The sequence below is a fragment of the Phocoena sinus genome, chromosome 16 (genome assembly GCF_008692025.1).
Source record: "Phocoena sinus isolate mPhoSin1 chromosome 16, mPhoSin1.pri, whole genome shotgun sequence".
Lineage (NCBI taxonomy): Eukaryota > Metazoa > Chordata > Mammalia > Artiodactyla > Phocoenidae > Phocoena > Phocoena sinus.
Genome location: NC_045778.1, coordinates 50784938 through 50802661, shown reverse-complemented (window position 1 = coordinate 50802661; position 17724 = coordinate 50784938). Strand labels below are relative to the sequence as shown.

Sequence of the window (17724 nt, the reverse complement as noted above, 5' to 3'; positions counted from 1 at the left end):
ATCCTAATTGATCAACTGTTTTTAAAACTTTTGATATTTTTGACAAACTTCCCCAAATCAGATTCTAAATAGAGTTCTTTTGACCTCTAGCTAACTTTGGGATGTTTCAGAGGGCCCCTGAAACATCTCAAGGAGAGGTATTAAACTAATTATACTTATTTGGTTAAACTACATGGGAAGCATTGTCAAATAAGTGATGATAAGCCTTCTTAAGTTATAGTTAGTTAACATCTATTTCTCTCTACCTGATCCATCCAGAATTTGGCTTCTTTGTCTGGCTCCCCTCTGGACTTGGTGTTTTTTTATGATCCAGGTTGCAACTAGTTATACTAATCATTGTTCTAATTGATCTCCCTTTGTAGTTTTTAAACTGTTTATGCTTTGTGACTCTTGCTGCTGTACTATAATCTTAGTAATGTTACTAGTAGTGATACTAGTATCACTAGTTACTAGTGATATCCTGTTATTTTATGATTGTTGTTTCTTGCATCACCTGCTGTGTAACCAGCTCTCTGACAAAGTTGATGACAGCTAAACATCTTGAGGCAATTGATCACATATATAGCTCTGTATAAAATTAATTTTAATATATATAGGAAGAAGCAGCAAGGGAGAAACATTTCCCGGATCATAATAGACTAGTAAGACAGATGATCCAGAGAATTTTTAGGTTATTAACAGGACCGGATCTAGATATAGCACTTGAATGGGCTCTCAATTAAATCCTCACTAAACCTAGGAATGAGACTTCCTAGCACCATGGGACAAATTTGTCATAAAATGCCTCTCAAACCTTAATCGAATTTATGACCAAAAGGGGAGAGACTGTGAACAAAAAAGAATAAACAGCGTCACTCATCACCCAGTTATACAAGTGGGTTAAATCACAACCCACCACAGTCACCCACCAACAGTGCACCCTAAGGGGAATTCAGGATGAAAAAACAGGATGAGGCATTCTGTGCTTTGGCCCCTAGATAATTAGGTGCATATCTCAGGAAGAATGTCTTTTATTTTTATTCTTTTCCTCTTTGGCTGAGTTGGGTCTTCGTTGCTGCGCACGGGCTTTCTCTAGTTGCAGCGAGCGGGGGCTACTCTTCATTGCGGTGCGTGGGCTTCTCATGGCGGTGGCTTCTCTTGTTGTGGCACGCAGGCTCCAGGACGTGCGGGCTTCAGTAGTTGTGGCTCGCGGGCTTTAGAGCGCAGGCTCAGTAGTTGTGGTGCACGGGCTTAATTGCTCCACAGCATGTGGGATCTTCCCGGACCAGGGCTTGAACCCGTGTCCCCTGCATTGGCAGGCGGATTCTTAGGCACTGCACCACTACGGAAGTCTCAGGAAGAATTTCAATGACCCCAGATTCTTGCATCTTCCCACACACAGAAAAACCTAAAATCATTAACTTGAGATGTCTGTTCTTTGTGATTAGCAGTGATCTTTTACCAAGATGCATGCCTGACTACACGTATTTCCCAGCCAAAACAAAGTCATGTGTATCCTGGCTCCTCGCCCACCTCTTCAGAGCAGTTCCTCAGAGCTACTGAGTGGCTGTCTCCAACCAGTGGCAAGCACAGCCCCACACGTGGCAGGTATGTGATGCATTCTTTCTCTTCATAGTAGTTTCCTTTTTTTTTCTTTTTGCGGTACGCGGGCCTCTCACTGTTGTGGCCTCTCCCGTTGCGGAGCACAGGCTCCCGGACGCGCAGGCTCAGCAGCCATGGCTCACGGGCCCAGCCGCTCCGCGGCATGTGGGATCCTCCCGGACCGGGGCACGATCCCGTGTGCCTTGCATCGGTAGGCGGACTCTCAACCAATGCGCCACCAGGGAAGCCCTGGCACTGTAAGATTTAATGAACACAAAGATGAAGGGAAAAGCAGGGTCTGAATGTGCACCTAAGATATGCAAGGGCTCTGTGTTCTTAGGTGAGTGTTTGTACTCAAGAGAAGAGGGAAAACTCATTTTAACAAGTTCTTGAGAGGATTAAATGAGAAAATATGTGAGAAAGTTTTTGGTAAATACATAGGGTATCAAAATTGGGTTGAAATTATTTGACAGTTTTGCCCAGGGACCAGTCTAATTGTGTGTGTGTGTGTGTGTGTGTGTGTGTGTGTGTGTGTGTGTGTGTGTTTGCTTAGCACATTGGGATTGTGGCACCCCTGGTGATCCTAAAGTGAGAATTACCGCTGACGTTGCAAAGATGAATTTGTCCACCAGAGGGAGACAAAGCACTTCTCCATGAAAAAGGCCCCACATAAAACCCATTCTCCGACGTCACAGCTGCGTCAACTCCAATTTATGTAATGTGCCAAGCAGCACAAATGTGGGAAGATAGGTAAAATTATCGTTGGTACTGTTCTTGCCACCACTGGCAAAAGTTCCAGGTCTAACTTAAGGAACAACATGTGGAGAAAAATATATCTTATTCACCCAGGACTAGCATCTAGAAATATTTTCAATTCCTTTTCTAGCTCACTTTGATAAAATAGACCATATAAACTGACATCAAAACTGAAAATAAAAAAGGATGGGGGATTTCCCTGGTGGCGCAGTGGTTGAGAGTCCGCCTGCCGATGCAGGGGACACGGGTTCGTGCCCCAGTCCGGGAAGATCCCACATGCCGCGGAGCGGCTGGGCGCGTGAGCCATGGCCGCTGAGCCTGCGCGTCCGGAGCCTGTGCTCCGCAACGGGAGAGGCCACGGCAGTGAGAGGCCCGCGTACCGCAAGAAAAAAAAATATATATATAAATAAATTTATTTATTTATTTATTTATTTAATTTATTTTTGGCTGCACTGGGTCTCTGTTGCTGTGTGCGGGCTTTCTCTAGTTGTGGTGAGCGGGGGCTACTCTTAGTTACAGTGCGCGGGCTTCTCATTGCGGTGGCTTCTCGTTGCAGAGCACAGGCTCTAGGTGCTTAGGCTTCAGTAGTTGTGGCACGTGGGCTCAGTAGTTGTGGCTCACAGGCTCTAGAGCGCAGACTCAGTAGTTGTGGCACACGGGCTTAGTTGCTCCGCGGCATGTGGGATCTTCCCAGACCAGGGCTCGAACCCATGTCCCTTGCATTGGCAGGGGGATTCCCAACCACTGCGCCACCAGGGAAGTCCCCTAAAAACTTAATAGATTTTATTTGGGGGGGAACAGTTTTAAGTTTATAGAAAAATTGAGCAGAATGTACAGATTCCAAAATACTCCATTCTCCCCCATTTTACCACCCCAACACAATTTCCCTTATTAACTTCTTACTTTAGTGTGGTACATTTGTTACAATTGACAAATCAATACTGATATATTATTGTTAACTAAAGTCTATAGTTTACATTAGGGTTCACTCTTTGTGTTGTACAGTCTATGTACAAAGGGTTTAACAAATACATAATGTCATGTCAACCATTATTACAGTACAGACAGAATAGTTTCTCTGCCCTAAAAATCCCCTGTACTCCACCTATTCATCTATCCCTCCTCTTATAACTTCCGCCAACCATTTTACTGTCTCTATAGTTTTGCCTTTTCCAGAATTTCGTAGTTGGAATAATACAGTATGTAGCCTTTTCAGAATGGCTTCTTTTATTTAACAATATGCATTTAAGTTTCTTCCAAGCTCTTTTTTTTGATAGCTCATTTCTTTTTATTGCTGAATAATACTCCACTGTATGGATGTATCACAGTTTATCCATTCACCTATTGAAGGACATCTTGATTGTGTCTACATTTGGAGAATTGTAAGACTGCTATAAACATCTGTGTGCAGGTTTTTGAGTGGACATAGTTTTCAACTCATTTGGGTAAATACCAAGGAGCATGACTGCTGGGTTTTATGGTGAAACTATGTTTACCTTTGTAAGAAACTACCAAACTATCTTCCAAAATGGCTCTACTATTTTGCATTCCCACCAGCAATAAATGAGAGTTCCTGTGGCTCCACATCCAGGCCAGTATTTGGCATTGTCAGTGTTTGGGATTTTAGCCATCCTAGTAGCTGTATAGTGGTATCTCATTGTTTAATTTGCAATTCCCTAATGACATTTGATATTGAAATAGTATCTTTTCATCTGCTATTTGCCATCTTTGGTAAGGTGTCTGTTCAAATGTTTGGTTCACTTTTTAATGGGGTTGTTTTCTTATTATTAAGTTTTAAGGGTTCTTTGTATATTTTGGTTACAAGTCCTTTACTAGAAACAGTATTTTGCAAATATTTTCTCCCAGTCTGTGGCTTGTCATTTTATTCTCTTAAAGCTGTCTTTCACAGAGCAGAAATTTTTCATTTTAATGAAGTCCAACCTATCAATTTTTTCTTTCATGGATTGTGTTTTTGGTGTTGTATCTAAAAACTATTGCCAGGGGACTTCCCTAGCAGTCCAGGTTAAGACTCCATGCTTCCAATGCGGAGTGGGTTCCAAGGTGACGTGGGTTCGATCCCTGGTCAAGGAACTAAGATCCCACATCCCACATGGTGCAGCCAAAAATAAATAGATAAATAAAAATAAAAACTATTGCCAAACCCAAGGTCACCTCAGTTTTCTCCTATATTATCATCTAGGAGTACAGTTCTGTATTTTTCTGTTAGGTATAAGATCCATTTTCAGTTAATTTTTGTGAAAAGTATAAGGTCTGTGTCTAGATTCTTTTTTTTGCATGTGGATGTCCAGTTGTTCCAGCACCATTTGTTGAAAAGACTATCCTTTCTCCATTGAATTGCTTTTGCCTTTTTGTCAAGTATTGGTTGGCTATATTTGTAAGGGTCTATTTCTGGGCTCTCTATTCTGTTGCATTGATCTATTTGTTTCTTGTTTAATACACACCATCTTCATTACTGTAGCTTTATAGTAAGTCTTGAAGTCAGTAATGTCAGTCCTCCAACTTTGTTCTTCAATATTGTTTTGGCTATTCTGGGTCTTTTGCCTTTGATATAAACTTTAGAATCAGTTTGTTGGTATTCTAAAAGTACCTTGGTAGGATTTTGATTGGGATTGTGTTGAATCTATAGATCGTGTTAGGAAGAACTGATATCTTAACACGAGTCTTCCTGTTCATGAATATGGAATATCTCTCCATTTATTTAGCTTTTATTGATTTCTTTCATCAGAATTTTGTAGTTTTCCTCATGTAGATAATATATATATTTTGTATATGCATAATACAACCACATGTTGTCTCAAGGAGGCTTATTTTGGATACAAAGACACAAAGAGATTAAAAGTAAAAGGATGGAAAAGATATTCCATGAAAATAGTAACCAAAAGAGAGCTGAGGTTGTTATATTATTATCAGACAAAATAGATTGTCAAAAAAGGTTATGAGACAAAAAAAGATATTATATATTGATAAAAGTTTCAGTTAATCAAGAATATATAAGAATTATAAACGAATACCTAATAACATAGCCCCAAGTTATATAGAGTAAAAATTGACAGAAATGAAGGGAAAAGTGGACAATTCTACAATAATAGTTGACTATTTCAATACCTCACTTCCAATAATGGATAGAACAGCCAGACAGAAGCTCAATAAGGAAACAGAGGACTTTGACAACACTATAAACCAGGTAGACCTAAACACACATACAGAACACTGAACAACAGCAGAATACATTCTTCTCAAGCACAAATAGAATATTCTCTAGGATAGACTATATGTTAATCCACAGCCAAAACTTAATAAATTTTAAAGGATTGGTATCATACAAAGTACCTTTCTTATTTCAATGGAATAAAACTAGAAATCAATAACAGAAGGAAAAAAATAGAAAACTAACAAATATGTGGAAATTAAACAACATACACTTAAAGAGCCAATGGGTCAAGGAAGAAATCACAAGGGAAATGAGAATAGCGTGAGGAAAATGAAAATAAAACTACAACATACTATATGTATAGCTGATTCGCTTTGTTATACAGCAGAACTAATACACCATTGTAAAGCAATTATACTCCAATAAAGATGTTTAAAAAAAAATACAACATACTAAAAATTATGAGATACAGCCAAAGCAGTGCTAGGAGGGAAATTTATAGCTGTAAATACATATATTAATGAAGAAGAAATTTCTCAGATCAATCACCTAATTGTTTACATTAAATAACTGGAAAAAGAGGAGAAAACTAAACCCAAATGTCACAGAAGAAAGGAAATAATAAAGATTAGAGAAACGATAAATGAAATAAAGAATAGAAAAAAAAATAGAGAGAATCAACAAAGCCTAAATTTGGTTCTTTAAAAAGATCAACAGAATTTGTGCACATGGAGTTGTCATAATATTCCTCTATTATTGTTTTAATGTCTGTGGGATCAGTAGTGCTGGCCTCTTTTTCATGTCTGATATTAGCAATTTGTGTCTTCTCTTTCTTGATTAGCTTGGCTGGAGGCTCATCGATTTTACTGATCTTTCAGAGAACCAGTTTTTGGTTTCTTTGATTTTCTCTATTGATTTCCTATATTCAATTTAATTGATTTCTGCTCTAATTTTTTCTTTTCTTCTATTTATTTTGGGTTTAGTTTGCTGTTTTCTAGTTTACTAAGGTGGAGGCTTACAGATATTAGATCTTCCTTTTCTAACACATGCATTCAATGCTATATATATTTTCCTTTAGCATCACTTTTGTTGGATACTACAAATTTTTATAAGTTGTATTTTCATTTAGTTCCAATTTTTTTTTAAATTTCTCTTGAGACTTGTTTTTTGACTTGTGTGTTATTTAGAAGTGTGTTATTTAATTCTGTTATTTGGGGGTTTTGCAGCTATCTTTCTGGGGTTTTTTTTGTTTTTTTTGTTTTTTTTTTTTTTGCGGTACACAGGCCTCTCACTGTTGTGGCCTCTCCCGTTGCGGAGCACAGGCTCCGGACGCGCAGGCTCAGCGGCCACGGCTCACGGGCCCAGCTGCTCCGCGGCATGTGGGATCTTCCCAGACCGGGGCATGAACCCGCGTTCCCTGCATCGGCAGGCGGACTCTCAACCACTGCGCCACCAGGGAAGCCCTAGCTTTCTGTTTTTGATTTCTAGTTTAATTCCATTGTGGTCTGAGAGTACACTGTATTATTTCTGTTTTGAATTTGTTAAAGTGTGTTTTACACCCCAGAATGTAGTCTATCTTGGTGAGTGTTCCATGTGAGGTTGAGAAAAATGTATACTCTGCAGTGCTGGATGAAGTAATCTATAGATGTCAACAGATCCAATTGACTGATGGTGCAGTTCAGTTCAACTACATCCTTAACTGATGTTCTGCCTGCTGGATCTGTCCATTTCTGATAGAGAGGTGTTGGAGTCACCAACTATGTAGAGGATTGGTTTATTTCTCCTTTCAATTCTATCCATCTTTGCCTCACAAATTTTGACTCTCTGTTGTTAGGTTCATCCACATTAAAGACTGTTATCGCTTCTTGGGGAATCGACCCATCATTATGTAATGCCCCTCTTTATTCCTGATCATTTTCTTTGTCTTGGCTCTACAGCTGGAAGGCCGGCGCTCGTCGCTGCGGACTCGTTCGTGAAGGGGACGCGCAGTTCCTGTTTGTGTGAGGTTGCTTTAGGTGACCTGCTGTTATCTGCGGAGGAACAGCCAGGAACGGGTCATAAAATGTCGCGAATCACTGTCAGAATTTTGGGCCTTAGCCGGCTCCACATCCTCTCCCGCAGTGGCTTTTCGACTTGGTGCACGGTCTACGGGATGAAACTGTTCGCGTTTCCTCCAAGCTCCTCAGGTTCTGCAGTTTGGCCACAGAGTTGAAGCTCTTTTCACCCTGGGCAGGCAATTTGCAAGTGACCTTGTCGTTGTCAAACCCTCGCCTAGCGCTTCAGCGCCTCCCGGAGCTCTGGCGGACTCGGTGGCCCGAGTCCCAGGAGCTGGGGCTCCAAGCGGGGACACAGGCGCGAGGCTGGAGGGTGACGGACAACTCGGTTCTCGGCAGTCCCGCCGCTTGCGCCCATCGCGGCCGTTAAGGATGTTGATTCGTTACCAAACGGCCATCTAGAAAGACAGTCATGATTTAAACTTCCATCAGAGATCATTCAATTACCTCGGGAGAAGGATTGGATCTTACTTTGGTACCCACCTTGCAATTTATTTAATGTTTGGGAGAGGGTGATTTTTTTTTTTTTTTTTTTTTTTTTGCGGTACACGGGCCTCTCACTGTTGTGGCCTCTCCTATTGCAGAGCACAGGCTCCGGATGCGCAGGCTCAGGGCCATGGCTCATGGGACTAGCCGCTCCACGGCATGTGGGATCTTCCCGGACCGGGGCACGAAACCGTGTCCCCTGTATCGGCAGGCGGACTCTCAACCACTGTGCCACCAGGGAAGCCCCGAGAGGGTGATTTTTTAAAAAATGTATTCTTCACCAAAAAGTGAGACTAATTCCTAGTGACGAATCTGCAAATCCAGATTTGTGTGTGGCAACTTGATGTGATTACAGAGCCTCTGAGGTCTTACGGTGTGGGATGTGCGCTTAAACTTTGGAGCCCGACAAATGGGTTTGAATTCTGGTCAGACACTTATCAGTTGTGCAGTCTTAACCCCAATTTCTTTCTCTTTAAAGGATTGCTCGATTATGTCTATGCAAAGGGCAGGCGGATCTTGGTGAATAAGAGTGAATTATCAACTTACTTGGATGGTCACTCCAACTTAGCTGCTCCTCAAGATGTCATTTCTTTGTTGGAGCGAAGCAACACATTCTTTGGCGCCTGGTATGTCTAAGTTGGAAGTAATTTACCTCCTGAATTTTGTTTGCATACATAAATGATACATGTTAGGGCTTCCCTGGTGGCGCAGTGGTTGCGAGTCCGCCTGCTGATGCAGGGGACACGGGTTCGTGCCCCGGTCCGGGAAGATCCCACATGCCGCGGAGCGACTGGGCCCGTGAGCCATGGCCGCTGAGCCTGTGCGTCCGGAGCTTGTGCTCCACAGCGGGAGAGGCCACAGCGGTGAGAGGCCCGGGTACCGCAAAAAAAAAAAATGATACATGTTATTGTAAAGAATTCAAAACATATAAATATAAACAGAAGAGAGTAAAGGTAGCCTGAAAGCTGCACCCTAAATTAACCCCCAATATTCGGGGAGCCTAGTGGACAAGAGGCTCACTGTTTGGTGTGTAGATTCTCACTTGTTCCCGTGTTTTCAGCACAGCCTTACTGCCTACAGGGGAGGCTGGGGCCCTAGAGGCCAGAGCTTTGTTGAATGAGCATCTCCAGGGAGTAAACCTCCAGTCTTCAACCAGTGGAGTGGATATGGGCTTCCAGCCACTGTGTTCAGACTTGCACTGACTTCCCCGAGTTTACACCAACCTGATCCTCCACAGGATCCCTGATGCCTCTGGTCCAGAGCTTCCGAGGGGCTGCAGCAGGGAAGAGCTTACTCACACTCTGTTGCTGCTGGTTAGGTTTTGGCTTCCCACGTTTGCAGAAAAGTTACTACTTGTACACACCCATTCTTGCTTCCAAACTTTTATTGCTATTGTCTTCCTGCCACTTCTGCTTATCCTTGTGGTTTGACCTTGTAAATTATTCCCTTTACTATCATTTTAGAAGTTATAGGAGGGGTGGAGAGGTAAATGCCCTTGTTCATTTTTTGATGATTAGTGGGAACTATCTCATAAAATTCTTATACACATTTTATGTACTATTTAAGTTTAATCTAGTGTCCTAGAACCCTTAGAGCAGAGTAACTGCTGTGTGTGTGTGTGTGTGTGTGTGTGTGTGTGTGTGTATTGAGGATAAGGGTGCATCAGTGCTAGACTCAAATGTTTAATTGACCCTAATTTTATACTATTACTATATTTAATCACAAATGTAATCTTCTTTGTTCCTTTCCCCTCATATTTTATAAATAGCTTAAGTTTTAACATCTATTCTTTCACAAATTGACCTTAAATCTATGTCAATATTTGTTCCTTTCCAGGAACAAGTAGAACCTGCCTTGCCTGGAATGTATAAATTTTTCAAAATACAGTAGGACCTCAACTTTTTGTTAAACATGCTTTTGTCCCACTTACAAATATTAAGAAAAACTAAACATTAAAAACTAAGAAAAAATTGTAAAGAAAATAAAATTTATCACAGTTCTCACAGATGAAGGGTTATAAAAATAAATCTACAATCATTTCTGTTTTTATTTTCCATGTCCTTCTGATATGAATTAAAAGCACTCTCATATAAGTCCATTTATGTCTGTAGTACAAACAAATAGCATCAACAAATGTTAAGTGCCAATTTTATTCAAATATTTCAGATTCTCTTAGGTGCAAGTGACAGAAACTTATCTCAAACTAACTGGTTGAAAAGGTAATTTATTTGTTTGAATACCTGGGAGTTCCAAGGGTTTATTCAGCTCTAGTTACAGCTGGATCAGAGGGGGGTGTCAAATGATATTGTCCGGATTTGAGTGTTATGTGTGTCTGTCTATCTATCAGAAACATTGTTTCATAAAAATGTTATCAGGCTGTTGACAATAATATTTAAACAAATATCCAAACAAGTGTTTCATTTCAGGTGGTTCCCTCAGGAGAATAATTTTTCTCTTGGGTTTTCCTTCAGGTAGTGCAGATTAGAGCCACAGAGTGAAATCGGTCTGGTAATTTTATAATCATAGTTCATTCACTGGTCCCCAACTGATATACTTTCTCTTATGGACACTTCTGTATTGCATCTGCAATCCCTTGGATGTTTGGTCTTTTCCCACCCTTATTAGCCATAGTGGGATGCAGAGGTTGCCTCACTCAATGGGAGATGAAAATGCCAAACTCTTGCTTTCCTAGACTCCCTTGCAGCTAGGGCATGGTCCAGTGACTTACAGTGACTTGGAAGTAGGAACCAGTGACTCAAAGGGGTAGGGACTGGGAGCCTCCACATGGATTGAGTTCCTAGGGCAGCAGTGGCAGCAAATGGTATGCAGGGTGCAGTGCTAGAGGGGTTGGTGGTGCAAGATGTAGACTCTTTTGCTTGCTGGTGGTGGTAGGCATGTCCACACTTGATTAGTTGTGCCATGTGGTAGTGGGCATTGATCCTCTGTTTCATAGAACCTGGCTCTCCATCCATATTGGCAATTTCGTGATCTACCCAACATTATAAATTCCTTTCTTGTCAGACTCAACCTGAGTTGGTTTCCATTGCTTGCACCTGAGACCCATGAACTGATAACCTTGTCTTTCTCTGTGTCATCTCTCCTTTACTCCTTTACTCTCTACTTACATCTTATAGCACTCCCCTGGCCTATGCCACTTGAATCTTCTGAGAATTAGCTGGAAGAGGGGGTCTTGGAGAAGAGATCAGGAGAAGAGGATGGGAGGCCACACTGGGTCTGGGAGGCAGAGAGAGCCCTGCTGGAGGCCGTCAGAAATCAGGCCAGCTGATTGCTAATTCAGCAGGTGCAAGCTGCCAGCCACGGGGACCCACTCCTCTTCCCACCTTTGCATCCATGACCCGGTCCAGTCTACCATCACCACTCGTCTGGAATGTGGCACTGTTTCCTGGCATCCGTCTGCTTCTGCCCTTGTCCCCCTAAACGCTTTATCAAACACAGGGATCCTGAGAAAACATAGCATCAGCCAATGTCAGTTCTCTGTGAAAACTCCCCAATGTCTCCCCATTTCTCTCAGATTAAAAGTCTTTTATAGAGGACTAAAGTTTTTCCCCTACTAGTAATGAGTAATTCTCATTACTATGCATTTGATCTCAGGAGAAACTAAGTGCAGGAGGGGATGCTGGGAGGGGAGGGGCCACCTGCTGGGGTCCCCCTGGCCCCCACCCCATTTGGGAGCAAAGGCATGTTTTCTTGGACCCCTCAGAGCATCCAGCCTGTTCCACGGGGCAGGAATAGGGAGTGGAGGGGAAGGGGAGCCCTTGGTCTAAGTGGGGGATGCAGCGCCATCACTGGCCAGCGCCCATAACCATCCGTCTCCACACCAGCTGCGGGGTTAGCAGGCAGGGAGCCACTCTGCCCAATCTGTCCCCCAGCCCATGGACAGGCGACATTGTCAGGAAGGGATGGCTGGGAGACAGAAAGCCGAGGCAGCAGGGTCCGGTGGGAGGAGCTCACTGCAGAGGAACTAGATTTGGTCCAGATCAATGCAATCCAGGGAAGCGATGGGGAAGAGGATGGTGGGTGGTGGCATAGTGGTGCTTTTAGACAAATGCTCTCCTAGAACGGAGAATGCTGTGTCCCTGTCACCAGGGAGACCAACGACCCAGGGGCCCCAGGGGGAGCCTAATGTCCCTGCAGCCCCTCCACACTCCCAGCCCCAGAGTGCGTGGGGGAGGGATGGCACAGAGCTGGCAAGGAGGACAGCCACCCCTTGCCCAGCGCCCTGTGGAGAAACGCCAGCTCTGGGGAAGGAGGGAGGGCTCAGGGCACACGGTGGAAGGAGACCAGAGCGCCCCCCCCCCACACACACACACACCTCTGCAGCCCAGGGGCTGAGGTCGGGACAGGCTGCGCTGGTGGTTTGCTTGGAGGGGAATGTGGGGCGGAGTGGGCAGAGTAGAAGTGGGCCCTGCTAGGGGCCCGAGCCCCTCCCAGTCTCGGTGTCCCAGTGGAGCGGGGAGGAGAGGGGGCCGCTGGCCAGCAGCTTCCATCAACTCGCCCTGAGCCTTCCCTTTCCACCTGGGAGCTTCCTACCGCCCTGCCTGTCTGGGGTCCTCGCCAGACGCAAGTGATGGTGGCCACTCCGCCGACTCTGAGTAAACAGCTGTGTGTTCTCACTGGAGTCGCCTGTGTTTATCTTACAGGGCATCGTGCCTCCCCACTGGGTGGAAGAGAAGAGGAGGAGGCCGCGGTGGGAGCAGGGTTCCAGGGAGACGCCCGGCCTGGTTGCGAGTTGGACCAGGTGGGCGAGCGCGGCCTCAGCTCGGGGCAGCCCTCCTCTGGTCCCCGGGCGTTGGTTCCGGAGGCGATGCTTCTGGAAGCCATGGAGACGAGGGTCCGTGTTTCGATCCTCCGGGTCGGAAGGCCGCCCTTCCTGCTCGCGAGTCCCGGCTGCTCGCATAGCTGCGGTTCCTGCTTTGGCCGCACCTGCAGCTGCTTGCTTGGAGCGCCGCCTGCCCCCGCATCGTCTCCTGCCTCCGCATCGTCTCCTGTCCCCGCATCGTCTCCTGCCTCGCATCCTCTCCTGCCCCCGCATCCTCTCCTGCCCCCGCATCCTCTCCTGCCCCCGCATCCTCTCCTCCCGCTCCACGGAGCTCGTGGTCTACATCGTCCATCTCAAGTGTAGTGAGCGCGGCTCACGTTTTATCTCTGCCTCGGCTGCTCACCACGTGAGTGAGGGGTGTCATCCCTCTGTCTTGGCTTTCAGGTTCATTCAGGTTCCTCCGGCAAACCTCGATTTCTTCCTGTCGATTTGGACTTGAACTTCCTGAAGAAGCTCCCAGTGGAGCCGATCGTGGCTTTTGCCGCTGGCGGAGGCTGGGGTCTCACCTCAGGGCAGAATGTCTGGGTCTGGCACCTGTCAGGCTGCCCCTGTGGGCGAAGTTCCCTTTGGACAGAGCCGGGGCTCCACTCCCTACTGACCTTGCAGGTAGACGGGTGGACTCGGGGACAGGTGGGGGCTGTGCTGGGCTTGGGCTCCTCACAGGTATTCTCCGCGGGGCGGGGCCCGGAGGCCCCCCGTGGGCTGCACTTGGATTCCTGGTGCAGGCGGGGCCGGGTTAGACTGTGGCCGAAGCCGAAGCCAAGGGGGCCCCGGACCTGCACGGTTAGGCTGCCTTGGCCATTCTGCACGGAGGCCTGGCCGAGGCTGGCCCTCTCCCAGCGCCGGGGATTCCTGCTCTGATTTGTGCCGGTGGAGAGGGCGCTGGGGGTGGGCGGCAGCGGCGGTCTTCTTCCCCTGCCGCTCGCTGGCTGTGCTGTGGCCTCCGCCCTGCGCCCTGATCTTCCTCCACATCTGCGTTCCTCCCCGGCGGAGTGTTCTCAGAGTAGCAGTTAGAGGTGGGAACGGGCTGCCTGCAGCTGGTGGGGACCCTGTGCCGTTCCTGGGGGCGGGGAAGGAGTGCTGCGGTTAGATCCGCTGAAGGCTGAGGCTTCAGGGTGACCCGGTAGCCCTCTGGCTCAGATCTCTTATAACCCAGGAGCAGATATTGGAACATTACCTTGTCTTTCCGGCCTGTCAGTGAGTCCTGGATCTCTGTCTCCACGTGTAACCATGGATGCCATGAATTCAGTCCGCTGGGGGTTTCTGGTAGTCAGAGAGCGGCTCCATGTAGAGCTTTAGTTCCTCATACCCATGACCCACAGTAATCCACGGATCCTTCATGATTTGCTCTTACTTCTTACTGAGAATCAGAGATTTCTTAAACAGATTTTCATTCCATAAACATGCAGAAGAGAACATAATATATTCTGTCCTAGTACCCCTCTGGCAGTCCTTGAAGTTCTGTCCATCAAGAGGCAGGAATCCATCGGCCAGTGTCGACAGAATGACTTCCTGTGCTTCTTCCCTGGAAGAGTTCCGGGCAGCCTGAGGAAGACCACCCCAGAAGGTGTCCAGCTTGTTGTAAAAGGTGCATTTGTTGCTGAAGCCAAAGTGTGATGTTCACATCCAAGAGCAGATTTTCTGCCTTTAAATCTCTGTGGACAATACCCTCCTGGTAGACTCTGCTCTCAGCTGCTTTGCTTTCCTACTGCCATGAGCCACGAGGTACTCAAACACGTCTCCTCCACTAGCGTCCTCCTAACAAGGCGGAGAGTTTCCTCAGCCTCCGTCACTTCAAATACTTCACTATGTTGAGATGATCCAAACCTTCATGATTCCTGCTTTGCAGGACAGTCTCCGGAGGCTGGAGGAGTTCCGCTGAGTCTCATCAACGATCTTCACGGCTCTCGCTTTCCCAGCCAGGATGTGCCGGCCAACTTCACCGTAGCCCAGTCTCCCTTGCCAACCGTCTCGAGGGTCTGGAGGACACCATGTGAATCTGGGTCTCTTCTCAACAGAGACGGCTCAGAGGCCCCGCAGCATGCTGGACTCACTGCTGCGCTTGGAGTCGAGGCGTCCTAAGTCGGCTTACATCTGGGAAGAGCTGGTGAGAAGCTTGGTCCAAATCAAAAGAAAACCAGTTCAAAGTTCACCCCATGAACTGGTCTTTATGACTGAATCAAAACACAATGCCAAACAAAACTAAAAAGAAACAAAAGCAAATACTAACAAGCTAAATTTAAAAAGAAAAAATTGAGGGAAAGAAAAATAATAAAAGTAAAATTAGGGCTTCCCTGGTGGCGCAGTGGTTGAGAGTCCGCCTGCTGATGCAGGGGACACGGGTTCGTGCCCCGTCCGGGAAGATCCCACATGCCGCGGAGCGGCTGGGCCCGTGAGCCATGGCCACTAAGCCTGCGCGTCCGGAGCCTGTGCTCCGCAACGGGAGAGGCCGCAACAGTGAGAGGCCCGGGTACCGCAAAAAAAAAAAAAAAAAAAAGTAAAATTAAAGAATAAAGAAAAGAAGTGAGGAAAAAATAGACCAAAATGCCAAGGAGAAAACAAGCTAACTTTCGTCAGAGTCCCTCAGGTCACTGAAAAGCAGCTTACTGAGCCAGAAGGACTAATAAACTAGTCCTAACTGGGAGCTTATTTGGTTCTTGGAATTCTAAAACAATAGCTCCTTATGAGGTCATAGGAAGAAACAGACCTATCAACAAAGTTGGGGATAACCACAGTGATTTTCTCACTTTTTGATCTCAAGTGAGACCCATTACTCATAAAAAAAATTAGGGACTTCCCTGATGGTCAAGTGGTTAAGACTCTACACTTCCACTGCATGGGGCACAGGTTCGATCCCTGGTCAGGGAAGTTCCACATGCTGCGAGCAGAGCAGCCAAAAAAAAAAAGAAAATTGAGGACCCCAAAGGGCTTTTGTTTATATGGGTTATGCCTATCAATATCTTGTTAGAACTTAAAACCTGTAGGATGCTTCAGTGCCTTTTCATTTCTAGTTTGAAAAGCTGTAATTTTGGCTTTTTAAGAGCTCATAATGTCTACACTTAAAATATTCAATTCCTTTTTCTTTAAACTCAAATTGATTGCTCTCAAAATGATGCCACAACTTAACTGGCATCATGATACTGTGTGAAAATGTTCTGTTGCATAAGAAAGAATAAGGTACATTATTAACATCTATTAAGGGAAGATAGTTCTCAGGTTTTATTTACAGTTTCACCCAGTTCTTAGTAGATTCCTCCCTTCCACAAGCCAGAGAACTCACTGTGTCAGTTTCAGCAGCTTTAAATGTAGAGGTTGCTGTTGTGAGTTGAGAAAGCACGACATCTACTCTTTTTAAACCAACAATACACTGTGTTCTGTTCCCCTCTTATTCAGCATGAGATGCGGGTAGGGGTGGCTGGGTGTCATCACCAATAGTTTAGAGGAGGGAACCAAGACACCCCTGCATGACTTTTTAAAGATGTTTTATCAACCATACTGTAGATACTGAAAAGGGCGCAAATCATCAGTGTGCTGTTTGGTGGCTGCTCGCAAATTGAATTCACGTACTTAACCAGCATCCAGATCAAGGTCCACACAAAGTACACACAATGCTTTAAATTATTCAAAATATTATTTATTTTGCATATTTAGTGCCTGTTGTCTGTCTCTCCCATTTGAGTATCAACTCTGTGCAAGTGGTTTTTTTGTCTGTTCTTTGCTATATCTTCATCACCTAAAACAGTTACTGGCACGTAGTAGGCTTGAATAAATGTTTGTTGAATGAATGAATGAATGAAAGAATGAAGTTCACAACATGAATCTAATGGCCCAAAGAGTATGTCAACATAGTCAGATCTGTTTATTTTCCATCTCTAAAACTTCACGTAACTTTCTGAGCTTCAATTTTCTTATCAGTAAAATAGGGCTAAATAACACCAATTTTGCAGGGTTGTTGTGAGAATTAGACAAAATACGTGTACAATGTCTGACATCTAGCACACGCTCAGTATAGCTATCTTTATTTTTCACTGTAACTGCCTTTATAAGGCATAAGCAGATGGAAGGTATGTAGTAAAGAACTTGGCCCTGCCCAGATTGGTCTGACCTTTGTCCCTGGTTCCTGGGAGATAACCTTTAAACCCCTGGAATTTTCCAAGTGATGGGCATGTCTTCCTTATTCATGTTGGGCCCCTTTGCTCACACCTGATAGTTTATGCTAATGAGGTGGATCTTGGTCTGCTCAGGCCAGGTGATATCAGCCTCACCTCCAGGGGGTGGAGCGGGGCTGGAGTCTAAGTTCAATCCTATGGACAATAAATCAATCACTCATGCTTATGGAATGAAGCCCCAGTAAAAACTCTAGACACTGAAGCTCGGGTGAACTTCCCAGGTTGGCCACACTCCATGCGTATTGCCATATGTCAATATCAACATCTGGAGGGTCATATGTTCTGAGGACAATCGAAGCTTTGCATTTGGGAACCTCCCATACTCTACCCTTTGTATCTCTTCTGGCTAATTTTGATCTGTATCCTTTCCCTGAAATAAACCGTAACTGTGAGTATAACAGCTTTCAGTGAGTTCTTTGATTCCTTTTAGTGAATCTGTCCAACCCAAGGGTGGTTTTGGAAACCTGAACTTGCAAGGCAGGCAGGACCCCTGTGCTCTGGTCCAGGCTCAGTAGCTGGCTGTGTCAACTGGCAAGAGCCACTTGGCCTCACTGCCTCAGTTTGCTCATCTGTGAAACTAGGAGGATAAGCCAAATGGTCTCTTGGCTTCTGTAGCCTTATTGTTAAATGAAGTTCTTTTCTTCTCAGGGAGCATTTGTCTCTGCC

General features: G+C 45.2%; 1 protein-coding gene across 3 annotated transcripts; it reads left to right on the top strand.

The window, feature by feature from the left end:
* Positions 1-1229: 1229 nt before the first annotated feature.
* On the top strand, positions 1230-15143 carry LOC116742046. Of its 3 annotated transcripts, XM_032609335.1 has the most exons (5): positions 1230-1587; positions 7447-8038; positions 8528-8675; positions 12711-12808; positions 13274-15143. In XM_032609335.1, exons 3-5 carry the CDS (start codon positions 8630-8632, stop codon positions 13748-13750), a joined length of 621 nt encoding a protein of 206 aa, XP_032465226.1. In that variant the 5' UTR covers positions 1230-1587; positions 7447-8038; positions 8528-8629; the 3' UTR covers positions 13751-15143. The 3 variants fall into 3 exon arrangements, with proteins under 3 accessions (XP_032465226.1, XP_032465227.1, XP_032465225.1); XM_032609336.1 differs by lacking the exons at positions 1230-1587; positions 7447-8038 and having other exon boundaries at positions 8327-8675; XM_032609334.1 differs by lacking the exons at positions 1230-1587; positions 7447-8038; positions 8528-8675 and having other exon boundaries at positions 11924-12808.
* Positions 15144-17724: the final 2581 nt, after the last annotated feature.